The sequence below is a fragment of the Poromitra crassiceps genome, assembly GCF_964638095.1.
Source record: "Poromitra crassiceps genome assembly, chromosome: 30".
Classification (NCBI taxonomy): domain Eukaryota; kingdom Metazoa; phylum Chordata; class Actinopteri; order Beryciformes; family Melamphaidae; genus Poromitra; species Poromitra crassiceps.
Genome location: NC_139652.1, coordinates 3848069 through 3866388, shown reverse-complemented (window position 1 = coordinate 3866388; position 18320 = coordinate 3848069). Strand labels below are relative to the sequence as shown.

Genomic DNA, 18320 nt, shown 5'->3' with positions numbered 1-18320 from the left:
AGGCTCGCCCCATTATCGGCGCCATTATCGTTATAAATGTAAATAATATTCCTGGAATATGCGTTTTAACGAGCCAGTTACATTTCTTTGCATTCTTAGAGATTATAGTTTTTGTTTATGTTTCTAACAATTGGCCAAGTTAGTAGTTAGTTTATGGGATAGGAATTCTGCCAGATGACAGGCACTAGGTGCCATTTTCTCTTTCTTCTGGAAGAGAAAATGATCCTGAAATTAAGATTTTATTGACAGCTGCATGTCGTGATATGATTGGTTGAAATGGGGTAGAAATTTGATAGTACTAGGTGACGTCAGCAAACTGTACATTACTGTTATCAATGAAATCTTGAAAAATGAACTTTTGATGTGAAAAACTAAAGAAATTATATTTTTGTGATTTGTTTGGCATACATTATTAAATAGGTGCACTGCATACCCAGGTATTTTAACTAAAAGAAAAGAAAAGTCATTTTTAGGTTCAGCTCGACTTTAAGTGTCATATTAAGGAGAAAACGTGTTCTTGCTTGGAGAAACAATCGAGCCAATTGGTGCCTCCGTGGGCGGGATTACAGTTTGAATGGTTAGTGCGATGGTTTTTCATTGGCATTTGGACAGAATATATTTGTTGAAATCCAAGTAAACCTGTTAACCGGAATATTGTCTTATTTAGAATACGGCCAGTAGCCAGATTAATGCTGGCAGCTGTCCATGTAAACGCAGTCAGGGAGTGCAGCACTAAAATAGAATTATAAACAGTTTGAATAGAACAGAATGGAATAGAAGCAGAGTGAAGGTAACTGACCAGCTCCACTCCGATGACACCGGCTCCGATGACGATGAGCTCGTCTGGGACTTTCTTCAGAGACAGAGCGCCCGTCGACGACACGATGGTGTCCTCATCAATCTGCAACACACAACCATGTTCACCTCTGCTTCCCATTACACTTTCACTTCCTGTTTACATCGAGTCTAGTTTAGATCTCACACCACATTGATTCAATTTAGTCTATTACTTAATGACTAAAATGGCATGATTTGAGTCAACAGTAATAATAGCATTATTATACTGTGGTCAGCAAAATTGCATCTGCTGCAGCATCTTTTTAACTGTAGTACAGAAAAATAAGCAAACAGTGAACATGTTGTACCCCACCACAGTAGAACTTTGACTGTATGACCTGCTTTACTACTGAGGCCCCATTCATTGTCAATGTCGCCCTCTAGTGGCCAGTGTTGGGCAAGTTACTTTCAAAATGTAATATACTACATATTACTAGTTACTTTCATTTGAAAGTAACAAGTTACTTTACAATATTACTTTCTGTGTAAAGTAACTCGTTACTTATTACACTACTTTTGCATTACTTTTACCAAAACAACAGCAGCAGCAGAATGACATCGCTGCCCCGGAACCATCCCGAAAAATAATTTCAACCACCTTGAAGTCAGTGTAAACAATCCAAAATTCTAAATGTTATTCTTTTCCTTTGTTATTGTCATCTATAGTGGTTATTTGCATAAAAACACAGTTTGATTAGGAAATGATTGTATCTTTTTTAATAATGTGCTTTGATTTAATCAAATGTAACTCAATTTGTAACTTGAGTTACTTGACAAAGTAACTGGTATAATATTACTGAAATCCTATAAGTAATAAGTTATATTAATGAGTTACTGCTAAAAGTACCGTAAATTCCGGACTATAAGACGCACCGGTCTATAAGCCGCACCTTCAAAGGTGACTATTTTTTTCTTCTATAAGCCGCACCGGACTATAAGCCGCGGGTGTTTTGATGTTTAATTACCATATGAAAGGCTTCGTGCACAGAGGGGATTGTCGGGAAATAGATGGCTGTTTGGGGAAGCTCCCATTTATTAACATTTCAACAAAACAAAAGTCAGGTCACTAATCCCCAGACAAAATCACACATTGTGGTATTTTTTGTTTTTTTTACAGTGCACACAGTGTCCGCGGTGTGGTGAAAAGAGGGCAAGAGAGGAAATTAAAACAGAAGTGGATTTATAGTTAGAAAGAGTGCTAAAGAAGAGAGAATTCCGTTTTTTATTTTTTTATTTTAGTTACTCACAGTACTATTGACCAGTCCAACTCAAAAGATATTCGGCAGTTTCACTTTGAGCTCTTGTTCCGCCGCTGTCCATCAATGGTTATGACGAGTCTCGCTGGGTACAGTACGCCAAAGCGATATCCATTGACTCGATGATGCTGTTGTATGTTGCGCGTTTCTGTTGCACCAACGCGGACGGTGAGGGGCTTCTTCCCCGCAGCCTGGAGGATGAGTTGACGGTCGGGCCAGCGGAGTAGGCAGATGAAGATGGCCCTCGGTGGCAGGCCGGGGTCTGGACGTGGCCGAGGCGCCCGGTGTGCGGGAGAAAGGAGGAGGAGGAGAAACCGCCACCTCCACAGCCAGCCACCTCACACACCCCAACTGTTTAATAGTGCCCGGCTCGCATGCCTCTCGGTCGGCTGGCCGGACAATATGCACCCCGCTGCAGCAGGCAGCAGCAGCTTCGGGAGGTTTTCTCACTGTGTTCGGGACTTCGGCTCTAACTCGGCCAGATGGCTGGACACGAGTGAAACTCTTCACGGTTGCATTATTTTCTTTAGTGAGTGAGTGGATGGACTTCTGCACGTTTTCAAACTTGTTTTCAAGCTGCTCAAAACCTCTGAGCGATGTCGGACTTAATCGATAGTGTTTCACGGAGTAAAAGTTTAGCCCAAGCGGTGTATCTCCAGCCTCCAGCAGGTGAGTCATTTCCTCATTCATGGCGTGATTGCTTCGTCTTTTTCTTTCTGCTTACCTGTGTTGTGTTATGTTATGTTATGTTATGTTGTTAAAAGAGGGCAAGAGAGGAAATTAAAACAGAAGTGGATTTATAGTTAGAAAGAGTGCTAAAAAAGAGAGATTTTTTTTTTTTTTTGGAAAAAAATCCATAGATAAGACGCACCGTTATATAAGCCGCAGGGGGCAAAAAAGGCCAAAAAACGGGAAAAAAGCCGCGGCTTATAGTCCGGAATTTACGGTAATATATTACATGTAATATGTTACTTTTGTAATGAGTTACCCCCAACACTGCTAGTGGCACAAAGTCAACATTACAGTGGAACACTCCGCCCATTTTCAACCAGCTTTGTATCATTAGAACATCAGTAGTATATCAGAAAACTGTAAACGGTTTTGAAGTCTGTCATTTAATTTGACAGTTATTGAGTGTTAAAGTGTGGACCAGTGACATCACTGGTCCACACTAACTCAAATTAATAACTCATTAACTCAAATCAACTCTCAAACTGTAAACGGTTTTGAAGTCATTCATCTAGTTTGACAATTATGGAGAGTTGATTTGAGTTAATGAGTTATTCATTTGAGTTAGTGTGGACCAGTGATGTCACTGGTCCACACTTTAACACTCAATAACTGTCAAATTAAATGACAGACTTCAAAACCGTTTACAGTTTTCTGATATACTACTGATGTTCTAATGATACAAAGCTGGTTGAAAATGGGCAGAGTGTTCCTTTAACAAACTAACAAGAGTATCTAACGGACGAAGACCGATCCATAGTCCCCCCCCCCCCTTTGGTGGGGGACTATGAACACCACTGCATTAGTGAAGACATATTGAAAAATATGAAAGAAAAGCCAATAACATAACTGCAGAAATGGAGACAGAACAATAAAATATAAAAACAAAAGTGCTCACTGGTCGGCTCCAGGAATGTGAGGTGAGAAGTACAAATGTATATCCAAATGTAAAGTATCAGCTTACTTCAGGCACTGATCTCACACTGAGACAAGGTGTAAAGGTTAAAAAGCCTTTATTTTCTAGGGCATAATAAAGTTAAAATGATCATTTGAGATCAGTGCCTGAAGTAAGCTGTTTACCTTTGGAAATAAAATATAAAACACAAATAAGATAGAAACCAATGACATGTATGTCTTTACAAACGTGTTTTAAAAAGTAATTTTGTTCGTTGGTTCGTTAGTTGACTTTGTGCCACTAGGGGGCGGCATTGGCAATGAATGGGGACTCAGTGACTGACTGACCCAATACAAGGGTGGAACTACTACCAATGTTCAAACTACCAAATATAGGAACCCTCCCACCAGTCTTTTCTCTGAGGAGTTAAATATAGGAACCCTCCCACCAGTCTTTTCTCTGAGGAGTTAAATATAGGAACCCTCCCACCAGTCTTTTCTCTGAGGAGTTAAATATAGGAACCCTCCCACCAGTCTTTTCTCTGAGGAGTTAAATATAGTAACCCTCCCAGCAGCCTTTTCTCTGAGGAGTTAAATATAGGAACCCTCCCAGCAGTCTTTTCTCTGAGGAGTTAAATATAGTAACCCTCCCACCAGTCTTTTCTCTGAGGAGTTAAATACAGGAACCCTCCCTGCAGTCTTTTCTCTGAGGAGTTAAATACAGGAACCCTCCCTGCAGTCTTTTCTCTGAGGAGTTAAATACAGGAACCCTCCCTGCAGTCTTTTCTCTGAGGAGTTAAATACAGGAACCCTCCCATCAGTCTTTTCTCTGAAGAGTTAAATATAGGAACCCTCCCACCAGTCTTTTCTCTGAGGAGTTAAATATAGGAACCCTCCCACCAGTCTTTTCTCTGGGGAGTTAAACATAGGAACCCTCCCAGCAGTCTTTTCTCTGAGGACTTAAATATAGGAACCCTCCCACCAGTCTTTTCTCTGAGGAGTTAAATCTAGGAACCCTCCCATCAGTCTTTTCTCTGAGGACTTAAATATAGGAACCCTCCCACCAGTCTTTTCTCTGAGGAGTTAAAGCGCTCTGACCTCGATCCCTGGGAAGGGCGTGACCTCGGAGCCGGTGGCGATGAGGATGTTCTTGGTGTTGATGACCTGCTCACTGCCGTCGCCCGCTGTGGCCGTCACCTGGTTCTTACCCGTCACCCGCCCGACACCACTCACATGGGTCACCTGAGGGGAGTCATGTGACACACACACCGTCAGCTCGGTCCGGATTCTTCTTCTTCTGCGGCTGAATGGAGGCGCGTGAGTGACCGGTTGATTCAAAGTGGTGTGAAAGTCCTGACTGACCTTGTTCTGTTTGAATAGATGTGCGATTCCTCCGGTCAGCGCTTTGACCGCCCCGCTCTTCTGAGACATCATCTTCTCCAGGTTCAACGTCAGGCCAGAGACTGAGAGAGAGACAGACAGAGACAGAGACAGACAGGTTCAACGTCAGGCCAGAGACAGACAGAGACAGAGACAGATAGAGGGAGAGACAGAGACATTTTCAGGGTGGAAGTAATTAAATAAATGTACTCACATTACTGTGTTAACCGAGTATCTTTTTTTTAAGTCCCTAATTTTACTATTCCTTCAGTCCATGTTCACAGCATAGATTGTGAGTGAGAAGAGGAGTCTGACTCGACTTGGTTTCTGCCTTTTATTTTCTCATTTCTAAAGTTTCCACTGAAAGAATCTACTGTGAACTCTGTCTTCTCTCCTGTTAGAACCACATGGAAACGATCACAGCTAACAACAGTCTCTGTCCTAAAGAAAGGGTTTCCACACATTTTCATGGATTCAATTTCAAAACTTTTCCAGGACTTTTCAAGGATCCATAATAGAATTTCCATCTAATGTGAGGCGGTGACTCTGAATCAATACCAGAAATGATTACTACGCTCTTTATATTGGATTTTCGCGCTTTGGAGTCAGTGCATCAAATTATATAGAAGCTATTGAAATAAATAATGAATTTTCCACACACACAAAAACACTAAAATCCAATAGCACATATTGCGTTACGCGATAAGCAACAGAAAATAAATTTGCCATTATGTTACATTATGTGGAAGGTCAAATCACAATTCATTTCATTACACACACACAAATTCCATGACTTTTCCAAAACTTTCCAAGACTTTTCCAGACCTGGAAAAAGAGATTTTGAAATTGCATGACTTTTCTAGGTGTTCCATGACCGTGGGAACCCTGTAAAGAGGAACTCTGTCCCAACTTTTCTTTTTTTAAACACCAGTACTTTTATTTCTACTTCAGTAAAATATCAACAAAAGTAACGGTACGTCTAATTGAGTAGGCCAGTTGTACTCTCTCCATCAGTGTTGTAAGCCTTTGCTCACACCTGGCGCTTAACAGAATCAGAGCTGAAGTTGAGCTCACGCTTAACTGGTCACACAAGAAGCACTCTCTTTTCCTCAGCGCCTTGAACCCGCCCACAACTTGCATTGACTTCATGCCTGGCAGCTTCACGCTTGGAAAATAGGACTGAATCCTGAACGATCGCTTGAGCGTGGCTCGAGCAAGGCACGCCCTGTGGCTGGTGTTAACGGCTTCGCCTGTTAACAAGGACGCCGAAATGAAACTCGTGGGTTCAGCGTAGGTTGAGCTTATTTTGAGCGTTGCTTCGGCGTATGGTGTGTGAACGTGCCCTAAGTCCAGTGCAGAAAACAGTGTCAACATGTTCATTAGCAAACATTGACTTTCCACTTGATTTGTGCCGTTAGTGCCACATGGCTCACTAAACAAAGGCCAGTCTTACTCTCGATGCCCCTGCTCTCAAAGTCCTTGCCGTGGGCCATGTGGTACAGGTAGGAGTTGTTCAGCAGAGCCTGAGGAGACAATCACAATCACAATCACTCTTATTGCCACAATATGCAAGATTACAAATGAGGAAATTTGTCTTAAGCTGTGTTCACACCGAGATATTTATGTTTCGCTCTGTCGCTTGATTCAACCCTTTGGAATCGCTCTGTCGCTCTGTTTAAATCGCTCATCAACAGGCACACGAATTGACGGACATGTGGGGGCTATAACGTTACGCAATGTCATGATGTTTGTCCACTACGAGCCACCGTAGATGTTTACAAGCTAAGCCTATCAGCGTGCTCCTAATGCGAGCTGCATACCGGTAGTACAGACTTCACTTCATGTCAGCTGTCAGCCTGTCAATGCGGTTTGTTGCCACACAATAAACCAGCGGTTTGTTCCAAGCCAGTGTGATCCTTGACTCGCTTTCACACGGCAGCCAATCAGCGTTGAACAGCGAGCGACTGATGCCAGCGTAATTTTGCTCGAGTTGGGATATTTCATCTCGGGCGACGAGCGTATTTTCTCCCTATCGCTCTGTCTCTGTCGCTCGGACGCCCAGCGATTTTGCTCCCGGGCGAATATACGCTCAATCGCTCGTTTGCATTGACTTTGTATGTAAACTCGATGCCAGCGAAAAACTTGAATAGGTCGGTGTGAACGCACCTTTAGTATGCAGCATAGTGGTCATATCAATATTCAGAGATAAAAGGAAAATACGAAAAAATATCTAAAAGACAAGATCACAACATTGCAAGTGCAGTCCAATATATATAATATATATACATGAATAGGGGGTCCTTGGGCTGAGAAAAGGTTGACGACCCCTGCCTAAGTGCCTAGTTGACATTACTCCGGCATTTTGGAACCCCTGAAAATGTTGCTGACGTTTTAGTTTGACAACTCGAGGAGATCACGCTATTCCCCCCAGTTCCCCTCCTGATTCAACGGGCATAGTCCAGAGTTCATGTCTGGAAATGGCTCATTACTCATTACTGCACTCTACAGGTTTTACCTTTGAAGGGATGCAGCCAACGTTCAGGCAGGTTCCGCCCAGAGTGATGTTCTTCTCCACACACACCGTCTTGACAGGGACACAGCACAGCACAGCATACATCAACACATCCCAATTAACATACCTGCCAACACTCCAGATTTACATCCCAATTAACATACCTGCCAACACTCCAGATTTACATCCCAATTAACATACCTGCCAACACTCCAGATTTTCACAGGAATCTCCCTATTTTTAAAGGCAATTTCTCCTGATAATCTCCCAATTTCATGGTGATACAAGTCAACTGGGTGTTTCTCAGTAGGTACAGGGTACCCCCTCTCAGTACAGTCAGTAGGTACAGGGTACCCCCTCTCAGTAGGTACAGGGTACCCCCTCTCAGTACAGTCAGTAGGTACAGGGTACCCCCTCTCAGTACAGTCAGTAGGTACAGGGTACCCCCTCTCAGTAGGTACAGGGTACCCCCTCTCAGTACAGTCAGTAGGTACAGGGTACCCACTCTCAGTAGGTACAGGGTACCCCCAGGGTTCTCCAAATTACATTTAAGACTTTTTTAAGACCTTTTTAATACCAACGAGAATTAAATTGAATGCCAACTTCCCTGCCATACTGGCAAAAGTATGAAGGATATAATGGATAAATGGTATGGATTTTAAGCCATAGAAAATCATTATTTTCCAAGGACTTTAATTTAATAAAACATTATAATACTATACTTTATTATAATACATTCATAAGTTAACACACTTGAGCATGTGTGTACTCTAATAAGAATTAAAAAGAACACAGTATTTGTCCTATTAAGAGCCCCCGCTCTCTTTTTCTTCAACTTCTATTGTTCTAATACTGTATTACATCTCTCCCACTTAGCATTACCCCCCCCCCCCCCCCCCCAACCATAAGACTGTCATGAAATAGCCAGTTAGCACTACTCCCCCCCCCCCAAATCCCCATAAACAACTTGCTACTGTTTCTTTCTACTTCTTTTGTTCTCTCTTCTTCTTCTTCTGAGCTTTTATTTTGAAAAGAAAATGCACTTTGGCGACAAGACCGGTGCTGAAATTGTGGCGAGGTACCCTGATTTATAAAACGGCTCTCTCAAATCAAGCAATCTGATTGGTTCACAGCCATTGTATAAATCCAATAACCCACTCCAATAACCCATTGCCATGGCAACTTTCTTACTAAAAGCCTTTGGTTACCTCAAAAAAAACAAATGGCGGAGACAGCTGTCAGATCCTTGTGAATCGATCTTCGCTTATAACTTTACTAATACTTCGCAGAAAATTATGTTTTGTACAAGAATAGACGCGGGCTAATGTCTTCTTTGCAAAAAAAAGGCTGTTAACCCCGCATTTAACCCCGTAACGTTAGTTGGTGTCGGGCTTTGCAGAAAGCACTCAGCTTCTCAGCAAGCGCCAGGATTGGCCAATGTCAACTTCAGTCTCCAGAACGATCCAATCAAATCACCCGCACGTTCTTGCGGTCCCGCCTTACAGTAGTGTTTCAACTGACTCTATCAGAATACCATGCCAGTCGGACTTATAGTATTATTATTATTATTATATTATCATACTTGGATCACACAAGTACACAAGTACTTGGATCACACAAGTTATCCCACTTGGCCTGCGGCCTGGTGGGATAACAGCTGATCAGCGGGATATATTCGCCACAACACACTGGCTCTCATGCTATATTGCTTAATTATAACACTCAATAATACAATGAATGAATGAATAAATAAAATCAATACATTCCAGCCAGTCCAATGGCTTTACTGGTGATAGACAATATATCACAATGTCTATGACATCATCAGTGATGTCACTGTAATTGCTTGAGTGACATCACAATTGCTCAAGTGACATCACTGATGACATCACTTCTATCACAAATCGTGACTGATACCACCACAGACGGACCGAGCCCAGACTCTGGAGAATCTTTTCCCCCTAAATTGGTCAAGTGTTTTTTATTTTAGGTGAGAATAAAGCACTGTTTGAGCTGGTGTTACTCAGGGTCAGTAACACACACAGTCATTCTGACACTTGGAACAGAAACTTCCAAGTTTTACCTTTCAGAAATGGCCGGGCATTTATCTGTGGTAATAGTAACATAGAAAGAGTAAGCATTTTAGTTTGGGTATGTCGTTTTCAGCATTTTCTTCGGAAATAGGTGGATTTTTGCTGCATTTTTCCTAAACTGCACAGTTTAACGAAATTGAGGGAACAAATTGTATCTTGTGCGCACGAATGGACTAAAACCTAAAACCACGTTCACTTTTTTTCTCTCCCAAAGGCCGCTCCCCGCGGGCTCCCAGTCTCCCACATTATGCTGCGGCCCTGAAGGCATCTTACCTTGAAGCCGAGCTGGCTGGCTTTGATGGCGGCGACATACCCGCCGGGTCCGGAGCCGACCACCGTGACGTCAGCATCGACTGCAGACAGAGAACAGTGACATCATCACTGCAGGCGTACAGCTAAACATCATGATATAATATAATATGATTTAATTATCATGATCATTATAATGATTTTCCCCCTATATTAATATCACAATAAGGCTCAATGCAAAAAATCACATGAAATTGGCAAATTAATGTTTATCCCATTTTGTCTGTTTTTTAAATAAAATCTCCTTGTTCTCATCAGACAGCAGAGTTGTGCGTCATGATTTCCCAAACTCACCAGATTGTCACCATGACGACCATGTGATTCTCCTGAGATACCAGAAACACTATTGAATTCTCGACCGGCCCTGTATGCCAGGGTTGCCATTCTTTGGTAATACAGTTTAGATTCAAACACTTTTCAATAAGAAATTATTTTTAAAATTATAGGCCAATAATTCACAGAGATGTTCACACACACCAGTCTCTTAAGTCCTCTAATGCTAATTTGTTTCCAGGCATGCTTACACATCCCAATGAATAATTAACACCAACATAAACTCAACGCAGTCTTGAAATCCTCTGCATTTCTGCTTGTAGCCTACATGGAGAGTGATACTGTAGATAGGAAGAAAGTGTATCAAGCTTGGCCCAGCAACTTTGAGATGACAGAGTGCACGAGAGATGACAGAGTGCACGAGAGATGACAGAGTGCACGAGAGATGACAGCGTGCACGAGAGATGACAGCGTGCACGAGAGATGACAGAGTGCACGGGAGATGACAGAGTGCACGGGAGATGACAGAGTGCACAGGAGATGACAGAGTGCACAGGAGATGACAGAGTGCACGAGAGATGACAGAGTGCACGGGAGATGACAGAGTGCACGAGAGATGACAGAGTGCACGAGAGATGACAGAGTGCACGAGAGATGACAGAGTGCACGAGAGATGACAGAGTGCACGAGAGATGACAGAGTGCACGACAGATGACAGAGTGCACGAGAGATGACAGAGTGCACGAGAGTGCGCGATGACAGAGTGCACGAGAGATGACAGAGTGCACGAGAGATGACAGAGTGCACAGGAGATGACAGAGTGCACGGGAGATGACAGAGTGCACGGGAGATGACAGAGTGCACGAGAGATGACAGAGTGCACGAGAGATGACAGAGTGCACGAGAGATGACAGAGTGCACGAGAGTGCACGATGACAGAGTGCACGAGAGATGACAGTGTGCACGAGAGATGACAGAGTGCACGAGAGTGCGCGATGACAGAGTGCACGAGAGATGACAGAGTGCACAGGAGATGACAGAGTGCACGAGAGATGACAGAGTGCACGATGACAGAGTGCATGAGAGATGACAGAGTGCACGACAGATGACAGAGTGCACGAGAGATGACAGAATGCACGGGAGATGACAGAGTGCACGAGAGATGACAGAGTGCACGGGAGATGACAGAGTGCACGGGATGACAGAGTGCACGAGAGATGAGAGAGTGCACGAGAGATGACAGAGTGCACGGGAGATGACAGAGTGCACGAGAGATGAGAGAGTGCACGAGAGTGCACGATGACAGAGTGCACGAGAGATGACAGATTGCACGAGAGATGACAGAGTGCACGGGAGATGACAGAGTGCACGGGAGATGACGGAGATGACAGAGTGCACGAGAGATGACAGAGTGCACGAGAGATGACAGAATGCATGGGAGATGACAGAGTGCACGGGAGATGACAGAGTGCACGAGAGATGACAGAGTGCACGAGAGATGACAGAGTGCACGGGAGATGACAGAATGCATGGGAGATGACAGAGTGCACGGGAGATGACAGAGTGCACGAGAGATGACAGAGTGCACGATGACAGAGTGCACGAGAGATGACAGAGTGCACGAGAGATGACAGAGTGCACGATGACAGAGTGCACGAGAGATGACAGATTGCACGAGAGATGACAGAGTGCACGGGAGATGACAGAATGCATGGGAGATGACAGAGTGCACGGGAGATGACAGAGTGCACGAGAGATGACAGAGTGCACGATGACAGAGTGCACGAGAGATGACAGAGTGCACGAGAGATGACAGAGTGCACGATGACAGAGTGCACGAGAGATGACAGATTGCACGAGAGATGACGGAGATGACAGAGTGCACGAGAGATGACAGAGTGCACGAGAGTGCACGATGACAGAGTGCACGAGAGATGACAGAGTGCACGGGAGATGACAGAGTGCACGGGAGATGACAGAGTGCACGGGAGATGACAGTGTGCACGAGAGATGACAGAGTGCACAGGAGATGACAGAGTGCACGAGAGATGACAGAGTGCACGGGAGATGACAGAGTGCACGGGAGATGACAGTGTGCACGAGAGATGACAGAGTGCACGGGAGATGACAGAATGCATGGGAGATGACAGAGTGCACGGGAGATGACAGAGTGCACGAGAGATGACAGAGTGCACGATGACAGAGTGCACGAGAGATGACAGAGTGCACGAGAGATGACAGAGTGCACGATGACAGAGTGCACGGGAGATGACAGAGTGCACGGGAGATGACGGAGATGACAGAGTGCACGAGAGATGACAGAGTGCACGAGAGTGCACGATGACAGAGTGCACGAGAGATGACAGAGTGCACGGGAGATGACAGAGTGCACGGGAGATGACAGAGTGCACGGGAGATGACAGTGTGCACGAGAGATGACAGAGTGCACAGGAGATGACAGAGTGCACGAGAGATGACAGAGTGCACGGGAGATGACAGAGTGCACGGGAGATGACAGTGTGCACGAGAGATGACAGAGTGCACAGGAGATGACAGAGTGCACGGGAGATGACAGAGTGCACGGGAGATGACAGTGTGCACGAGGCTCAAACTCAAGAGATCCCATGAGGCTCAATTTAAGTACTTTTAATGGCCTATTTATGAATCCAATCAATTTCGATTTTTCCTTTTTAAATTCAAGCACTTTCCAGACATGTGGCAACCCTGCAGGGAAACCTGCAGGATGTGAACACAGTCCATGAGGCGTTAATAAAGACAGTGGACTTGTTGGTTATGGATCAGAAATCGTCGTCTTACTTGCTGCTTTGTCGGCGTACGTCCGGACAGACAGGACTGCTGCTCCATGGAGTTTGCAGGGGAGCTGCTGGCCCCGCTGTGGATAGATAAGACAGACAGACAGACAGACAGACAGAGAGACAGGCAGACAGACAGGCAGACAGGCAGAGGCAGGCAGACAGACAGACAGGCAGGCAGACAGACAGGCAGGCAGACAGACAGGCAGAGAGACAGACAGACAGGCAGAGAGACAGACATAGAGACAGACAGACAGACAGACATAGAGACAGACAGACAGACAGACAGACAGACAAGCAGAGAGACAGACAGACAAGCAGAGAGACAGACAGAGAGACAGACAGACAGGCAGAGAGACAGACATAGAGACAGACAGACAGACATAGAGACAGACAGACAGACATAGAGACAGACAGACAGACACGTTAGGAAACCACCAGGCAACAAATTGTGTGATCATAACTTTTTATAGATAATCTTTTTAGACTTAGCGTCCAACTTTGTACTTTCTCCGAATTGTAACGTAGCTTATTAACTGCAGCCATTTCCTCTTCTCTTTCTCATCGCAAGGAAAGCGGTAGAATGAAATGACAGTTTAATTTATTTATTTTTTGTCGGATCCATTCAAACAATTTTTTTAGTCTCGCATCCATTCGAACAACCTAGAAGTCGTATTGTTGGGAGGTCATACGTCACAGCTTAACGGCGATCGACATCGGCGAGGAAAAATCAATCATCATTTCAGCCACTGAGTCGGCAAGTTGTGTTACAAAAGTGGTCAAAGTAGAAGACAGTGACAGACAGCGTTATGTGGTCCATTTGAAATTCGAGGACTTTTTATTAAGCACCTTGTTAAAAAAGGGGCTATTTTCAAGGCATTCCAGGACTCGATTTTTCTTCTCAAAATTCAAGGAGCGCTTCAAGGACCTTGTGTGAACCCTGTAATGAATCATCAAGTTCCCAAAGTAACAGGACTGGTTTCGTCAGAATAAACAGAAAGGACCCTTGTTTGTTTGTCATATTATGTGAAACGTGTCCATTGACTCATCAGGGAACTTGGCAGGCGGCACGTCAGTCTACTTGTCATTTGTTGGGTGTATTTTCCTACATCAGAAGTTCCTTGTGAATTGTAAATGCAGGCCAGGGAATACATTTTGAGGGGATGCAGAGTTTGTCTAAACACCTGTCAGAGTCACATCAGTTATTGAATGTGGTCTACCTACATGGAAAATGTTAACTATTATGGTGTATATAGAGTGCTTGGCAGCTAGCTAGCTAGAGCAAGCAAAGATGGTGTAATGACAGCTGATTAAAGTCAATAAGTCATTACAGTAGCTAGCTGTGTCTGCAGTAATGTTACAGTAACGTTATAGTAATGTTACAGTAACGTTACTGCAGACACAGCTAGCCATTCTACATATACGTATATAGTTGATTTTTCTTTTTCTTCTTTTGCTGCTGGTCAGACTGTAATTTGAAGAACCATTTTGGGCTCCGAGAACTTTGATGGACAACTAAATGTTGTCATTATACAGACAAAAAAATGGGTAATCAATGAATAGAAAAATATCAATAGATCACTCTGACTGTGATTAAATGAATTGTTAGTTGTGGTAGTATTAGTAATCATACTAGTAATCATCACAGTCAGAGATAGCTTATCTATATACGAGGAGGATCAGTGTTGGTGAACAAACAGCTTAGTGGCGGGCAACTGCTGGTGGTTTTAAACAGCAGTTCAATGTGAAACCATGCCCTCTGCCCTAACTACTCCTTCATACTTTACAGTAAACTTTAAATGACTGACCTCTTTTGGGGCTCTATCAACTCAATTCAGCTGCAATTTATCTTTTATACGGTTTGAGAAATCACAGTTTATGTTTTATGTTTGTTTTTTCAGCCTTTATAATGGTACCTTATGGAGCCAGCCTTGAGTGTCTCATTCTAGCAGGCTGTACTTGTTACTAAAATTCACTTAATTTTAAAACTGCGACAGTTCACACAACTTTAACACTACATACATATATTATACATGATAGTTTGTTTGCTTTATTTCATACTTCCGGGTGCCACTGCAGCAGGGCTAGCCCCATATGTTCCCCTGTTCTCCGTTCCTTTGTGATCCACTCTGAATCAGGGTCACACAGCGTTCCATAAGGAGAGTGGGGGGGTCGAGCATTTAAAACGCTCTCCTACTACCCGTCTCCGACGTCCGATCGCAGTACCAAAGATAATTATAATCTCCCTACGGAAGCCAGTATTATAGGCGGGGGTGTTAAAATGACATTCCTGTGTGAAACAACCGTTTAAAAGCAGTCTTTCCGCAGCCTAGCTGTGTCGAATTTACAGCAGGGTGTGTTTGATTTCACTATCATGGTGCGCCGCTTGCACACTGCGAGCAAACAACATTGCAGTCACACGCCGGCACTAGTGTTCAAATCCAGCGCACCTGGGAAGCAAAACATGTCATGAAATACTCAAACTCCCAAGGTTCCTGTCGGCACTGGGACGCTTCTCCTCTCCTAAATTCGGCACAGGCTGTGGAAAGACAAAACGGTGATTTCACGCAGGAATATCATTTTAACGGCCCCGGCTATATTACTGGCTTCAGTAGGGAGATTATTATATCTTTGGATCTGCGATCGTACGTCGGAGACAGGTAGGAGAGCGTTTTTGACCCCCCCAATTTCCTTACGGAATGCTGTGTGATGATTCAGAGTGGATCACAGAGGCATGGAGAACAGGGGAACATATGGGGCTACAGCAGGGCGTGATGTCACACTGATCCGTCCAATATGACTGACAACGAGCCACAAGTAGCCTACTCTACCTGATGTTTGTATATTATTCTTTGTTCAATAAAAAATTGACAACGGGCCACGGTAGCAAAAGCTGCGAGTCAAACTAGTTCGACAACAGTGCCAACTACTAGCCTAGGAAGCTAACACGGCTACCGGCGGTCTGTTGATGGAATGCAGATCTGTGATGCTGCCTTGCTCGACGTCACACACCTAAAACGATGACCCGAGCTGAGGTCAACTCTGTATCAAACCAGTAGTCAGATAACGTTAATGCACCAAGCGCACCAGCTCCATACAGCTGACTGCTGGTCGTTTATGACCACCTTCTGTGCTCTTTCTAGCTGGAAGAGACTGTGTCACGTTAATGTTATTAGGAGTAACGTTAGCTGGGGAAAGTTAATAGCGTTAAGTTGACTTTTTCATGAAACACGAGCGGTTTGGTGGGGTTGTGTTTAAGCCGAACGGATCATTGAAGGCTAGATTTAGAAAAGACCGTCCTTAAGTTATGTCAAGCGAGGTATGCATATTTACCACTAAGCAAAGCAACCCACAACTGGCAGGCTTTACATTGAGTTTGGTGTGGAGAAGCAGTGCTAGCTTAGCTAAGCAGCTACGTTAGCTAGGCCCAGACAGACAGACAGACAGACAGACTGACAGAGGAGAGAGTGAGGCAAAGAAGCAGCCATTATGGTCCACAGCCATGACACTCAGCCATAGTTCTCCACAGCCAGCCTGTCTGACACGTCCCGGGCCGCCAGCCTTACCGTGGCCAGAGCGCTGTATAACCGAGTCCAGCTCTGCATGTTGTCGGTGCCCCTCACAGGATCAGTCACCTACAGCAGGCCGCCTACCGACCAGCCAAGGACTCCTCACATTGCGCACGCGCAGTACCAATCGGAAAAAAACCATAACTGTCCGTCGCATCAATATGACGCAAGAAAGACATAACTTGCGTCATCATAAAAACAGAAAAACAAAATCTGGCAATTACATTCATTGCAGTATGGACAGTTTTAACTTAACAACAATAACAACCGTCACAACCTTTACAGTCTATGGTCATCTCAATGGTCACAACCCACCTGAATATCCGGTTTACTTCCTGTATACATAGCTGAGCGCAGGCTGATATTCGGCTCATATTAAATGTTAACGTTAGGCCGTGTCTCCGACAGACACATTAACATGGTAGCCTATTTCGGTCTTTATGTATTGTAGTAGTTAGTAGTAATTGTTGTTGTTGTTGTTGTTGATAGTTGCCATAACAACCACCCCTGTCGGAAAGACGTGCACACGCTGGGTAGGAAGCGTTGTTGTCCCGGAGGCGATATTTTTTTTCGGATGATGGCGAAGGCTATGCGAAGGCATAACCTGCCCCTCTCTGCCTCTGATTGGCCTAGCGTCAAACTTCCATCCAAACACATTCGCTTGGCTATCCTGCATTACATCTCTTTCTACAGTCTGTGGTCAGACCGTCAGACTCAGTGGGTCAGACTCAGACAGACAGCAGTTACGCTTGCTAGCCTGCATGAAAGACGCCAGTGTGTTTATGTTTTTAATATAGTCATATCTATGGTTTATAATGCTGCCACTAATCAGAGGCAGAGAGGGCCAGGGGCGGGTTATGCCTTCGCCATCATCCGAAAAAAATATATAGCTTCGGCACGGTGCTGTGGCTCAGTGTGGCTCACGGCACGGTGGCTCAGTGGTTAACGCTGTTGCCTCACAGCAAGAAGGTCCCGGGTTCGAACCCCGGTCCGTCCCAGGTCCTTTCTGTGTGGAGTTTGCATGTTCTCCCCGTGTCCGTGTGGGTTTTCTCCGGGTGCTCCGGTTTCCTCCCACCACCAAGAAAAACATGTATGTTAGGGTTAATACTCCTGTCAGTGCCCCTGGCCAAGGTACTGGCAAAAAGAACTGGAGTTGGTCCCCGGGCGCTGCACAGTGGCTGCCCACTGCTCCTAGTTCTAGGAAGGTTCCTAGTAGAGGATGGGTCAAATGCAGAGGGTGAATTTCCCCAAGGGGATAAATAAAGTAACTTTCTTTCTTTCTTCTTCCGGTAAGCTAGCTAGCTAGCTAATGTTAGCTGCTGGTTGGTTGGCTAACTAGCGAATGTTAGCCGTTAGCTAACGTTAACGCGTTAACTAGACAAACACAGACATGCAGAGCTCCAAAAACAGAGCAATTCGTGATTTTGTTACTGTAGTTTCTGCAGAGTAACGTCCATGTACCTTTATGGATTGCACGGGGTTGGTATTGCAAAGGGATCTGACGGATAGTGCAGTAGCTATGATAGCACGAGCCAGTCGGGAGGAGGAAGTCCATATATGGTCCATCCGGTCATGGGGCACAGGACATTACGTCATCACAGGATAACGCGATTGGCTGGCTCTGTTCAAATCTGAGCCAGCCAATCACATTGTCC

The 18320-nt window shown here is 44.5% G+C and overlaps 1 protein-coding gene across 1 annotated transcript in view; it reads right to left on the bottom strand.

Moving 5' to 3' along the window:
- LOC310800465 (dihydrolipoyl dehydrogenase, mitochondrial-like) overlaps window positions 1–16772 on the bottom strand; it is a 29925-nt gene extending 13153 nt beyond the window's left edge. The window contains 8 exon segments of the mRNA XM_083663064.1: window positions 800–901; window positions 4815–4958; window positions 5079–5179; window positions 6550–6619; window positions 7612–7680; window positions 9975–10054; window positions 13101–13176; window positions 16663–16772. Of these exon segments, the coding sequence (XP_083519190.1) occupies window positions 800–901; window positions 4815–4958; window positions 5079–5179; window positions 6550–6619; window positions 7612–7680; window positions 9975–10054; window positions 13101–13176; window positions 16663–16701 (681 nt within the window). The 5' untranslated portion in view covers window positions 16702–16772.
- Between the last annotated feature and the right edge of the window lie 1548 nt (window positions 16773–18320).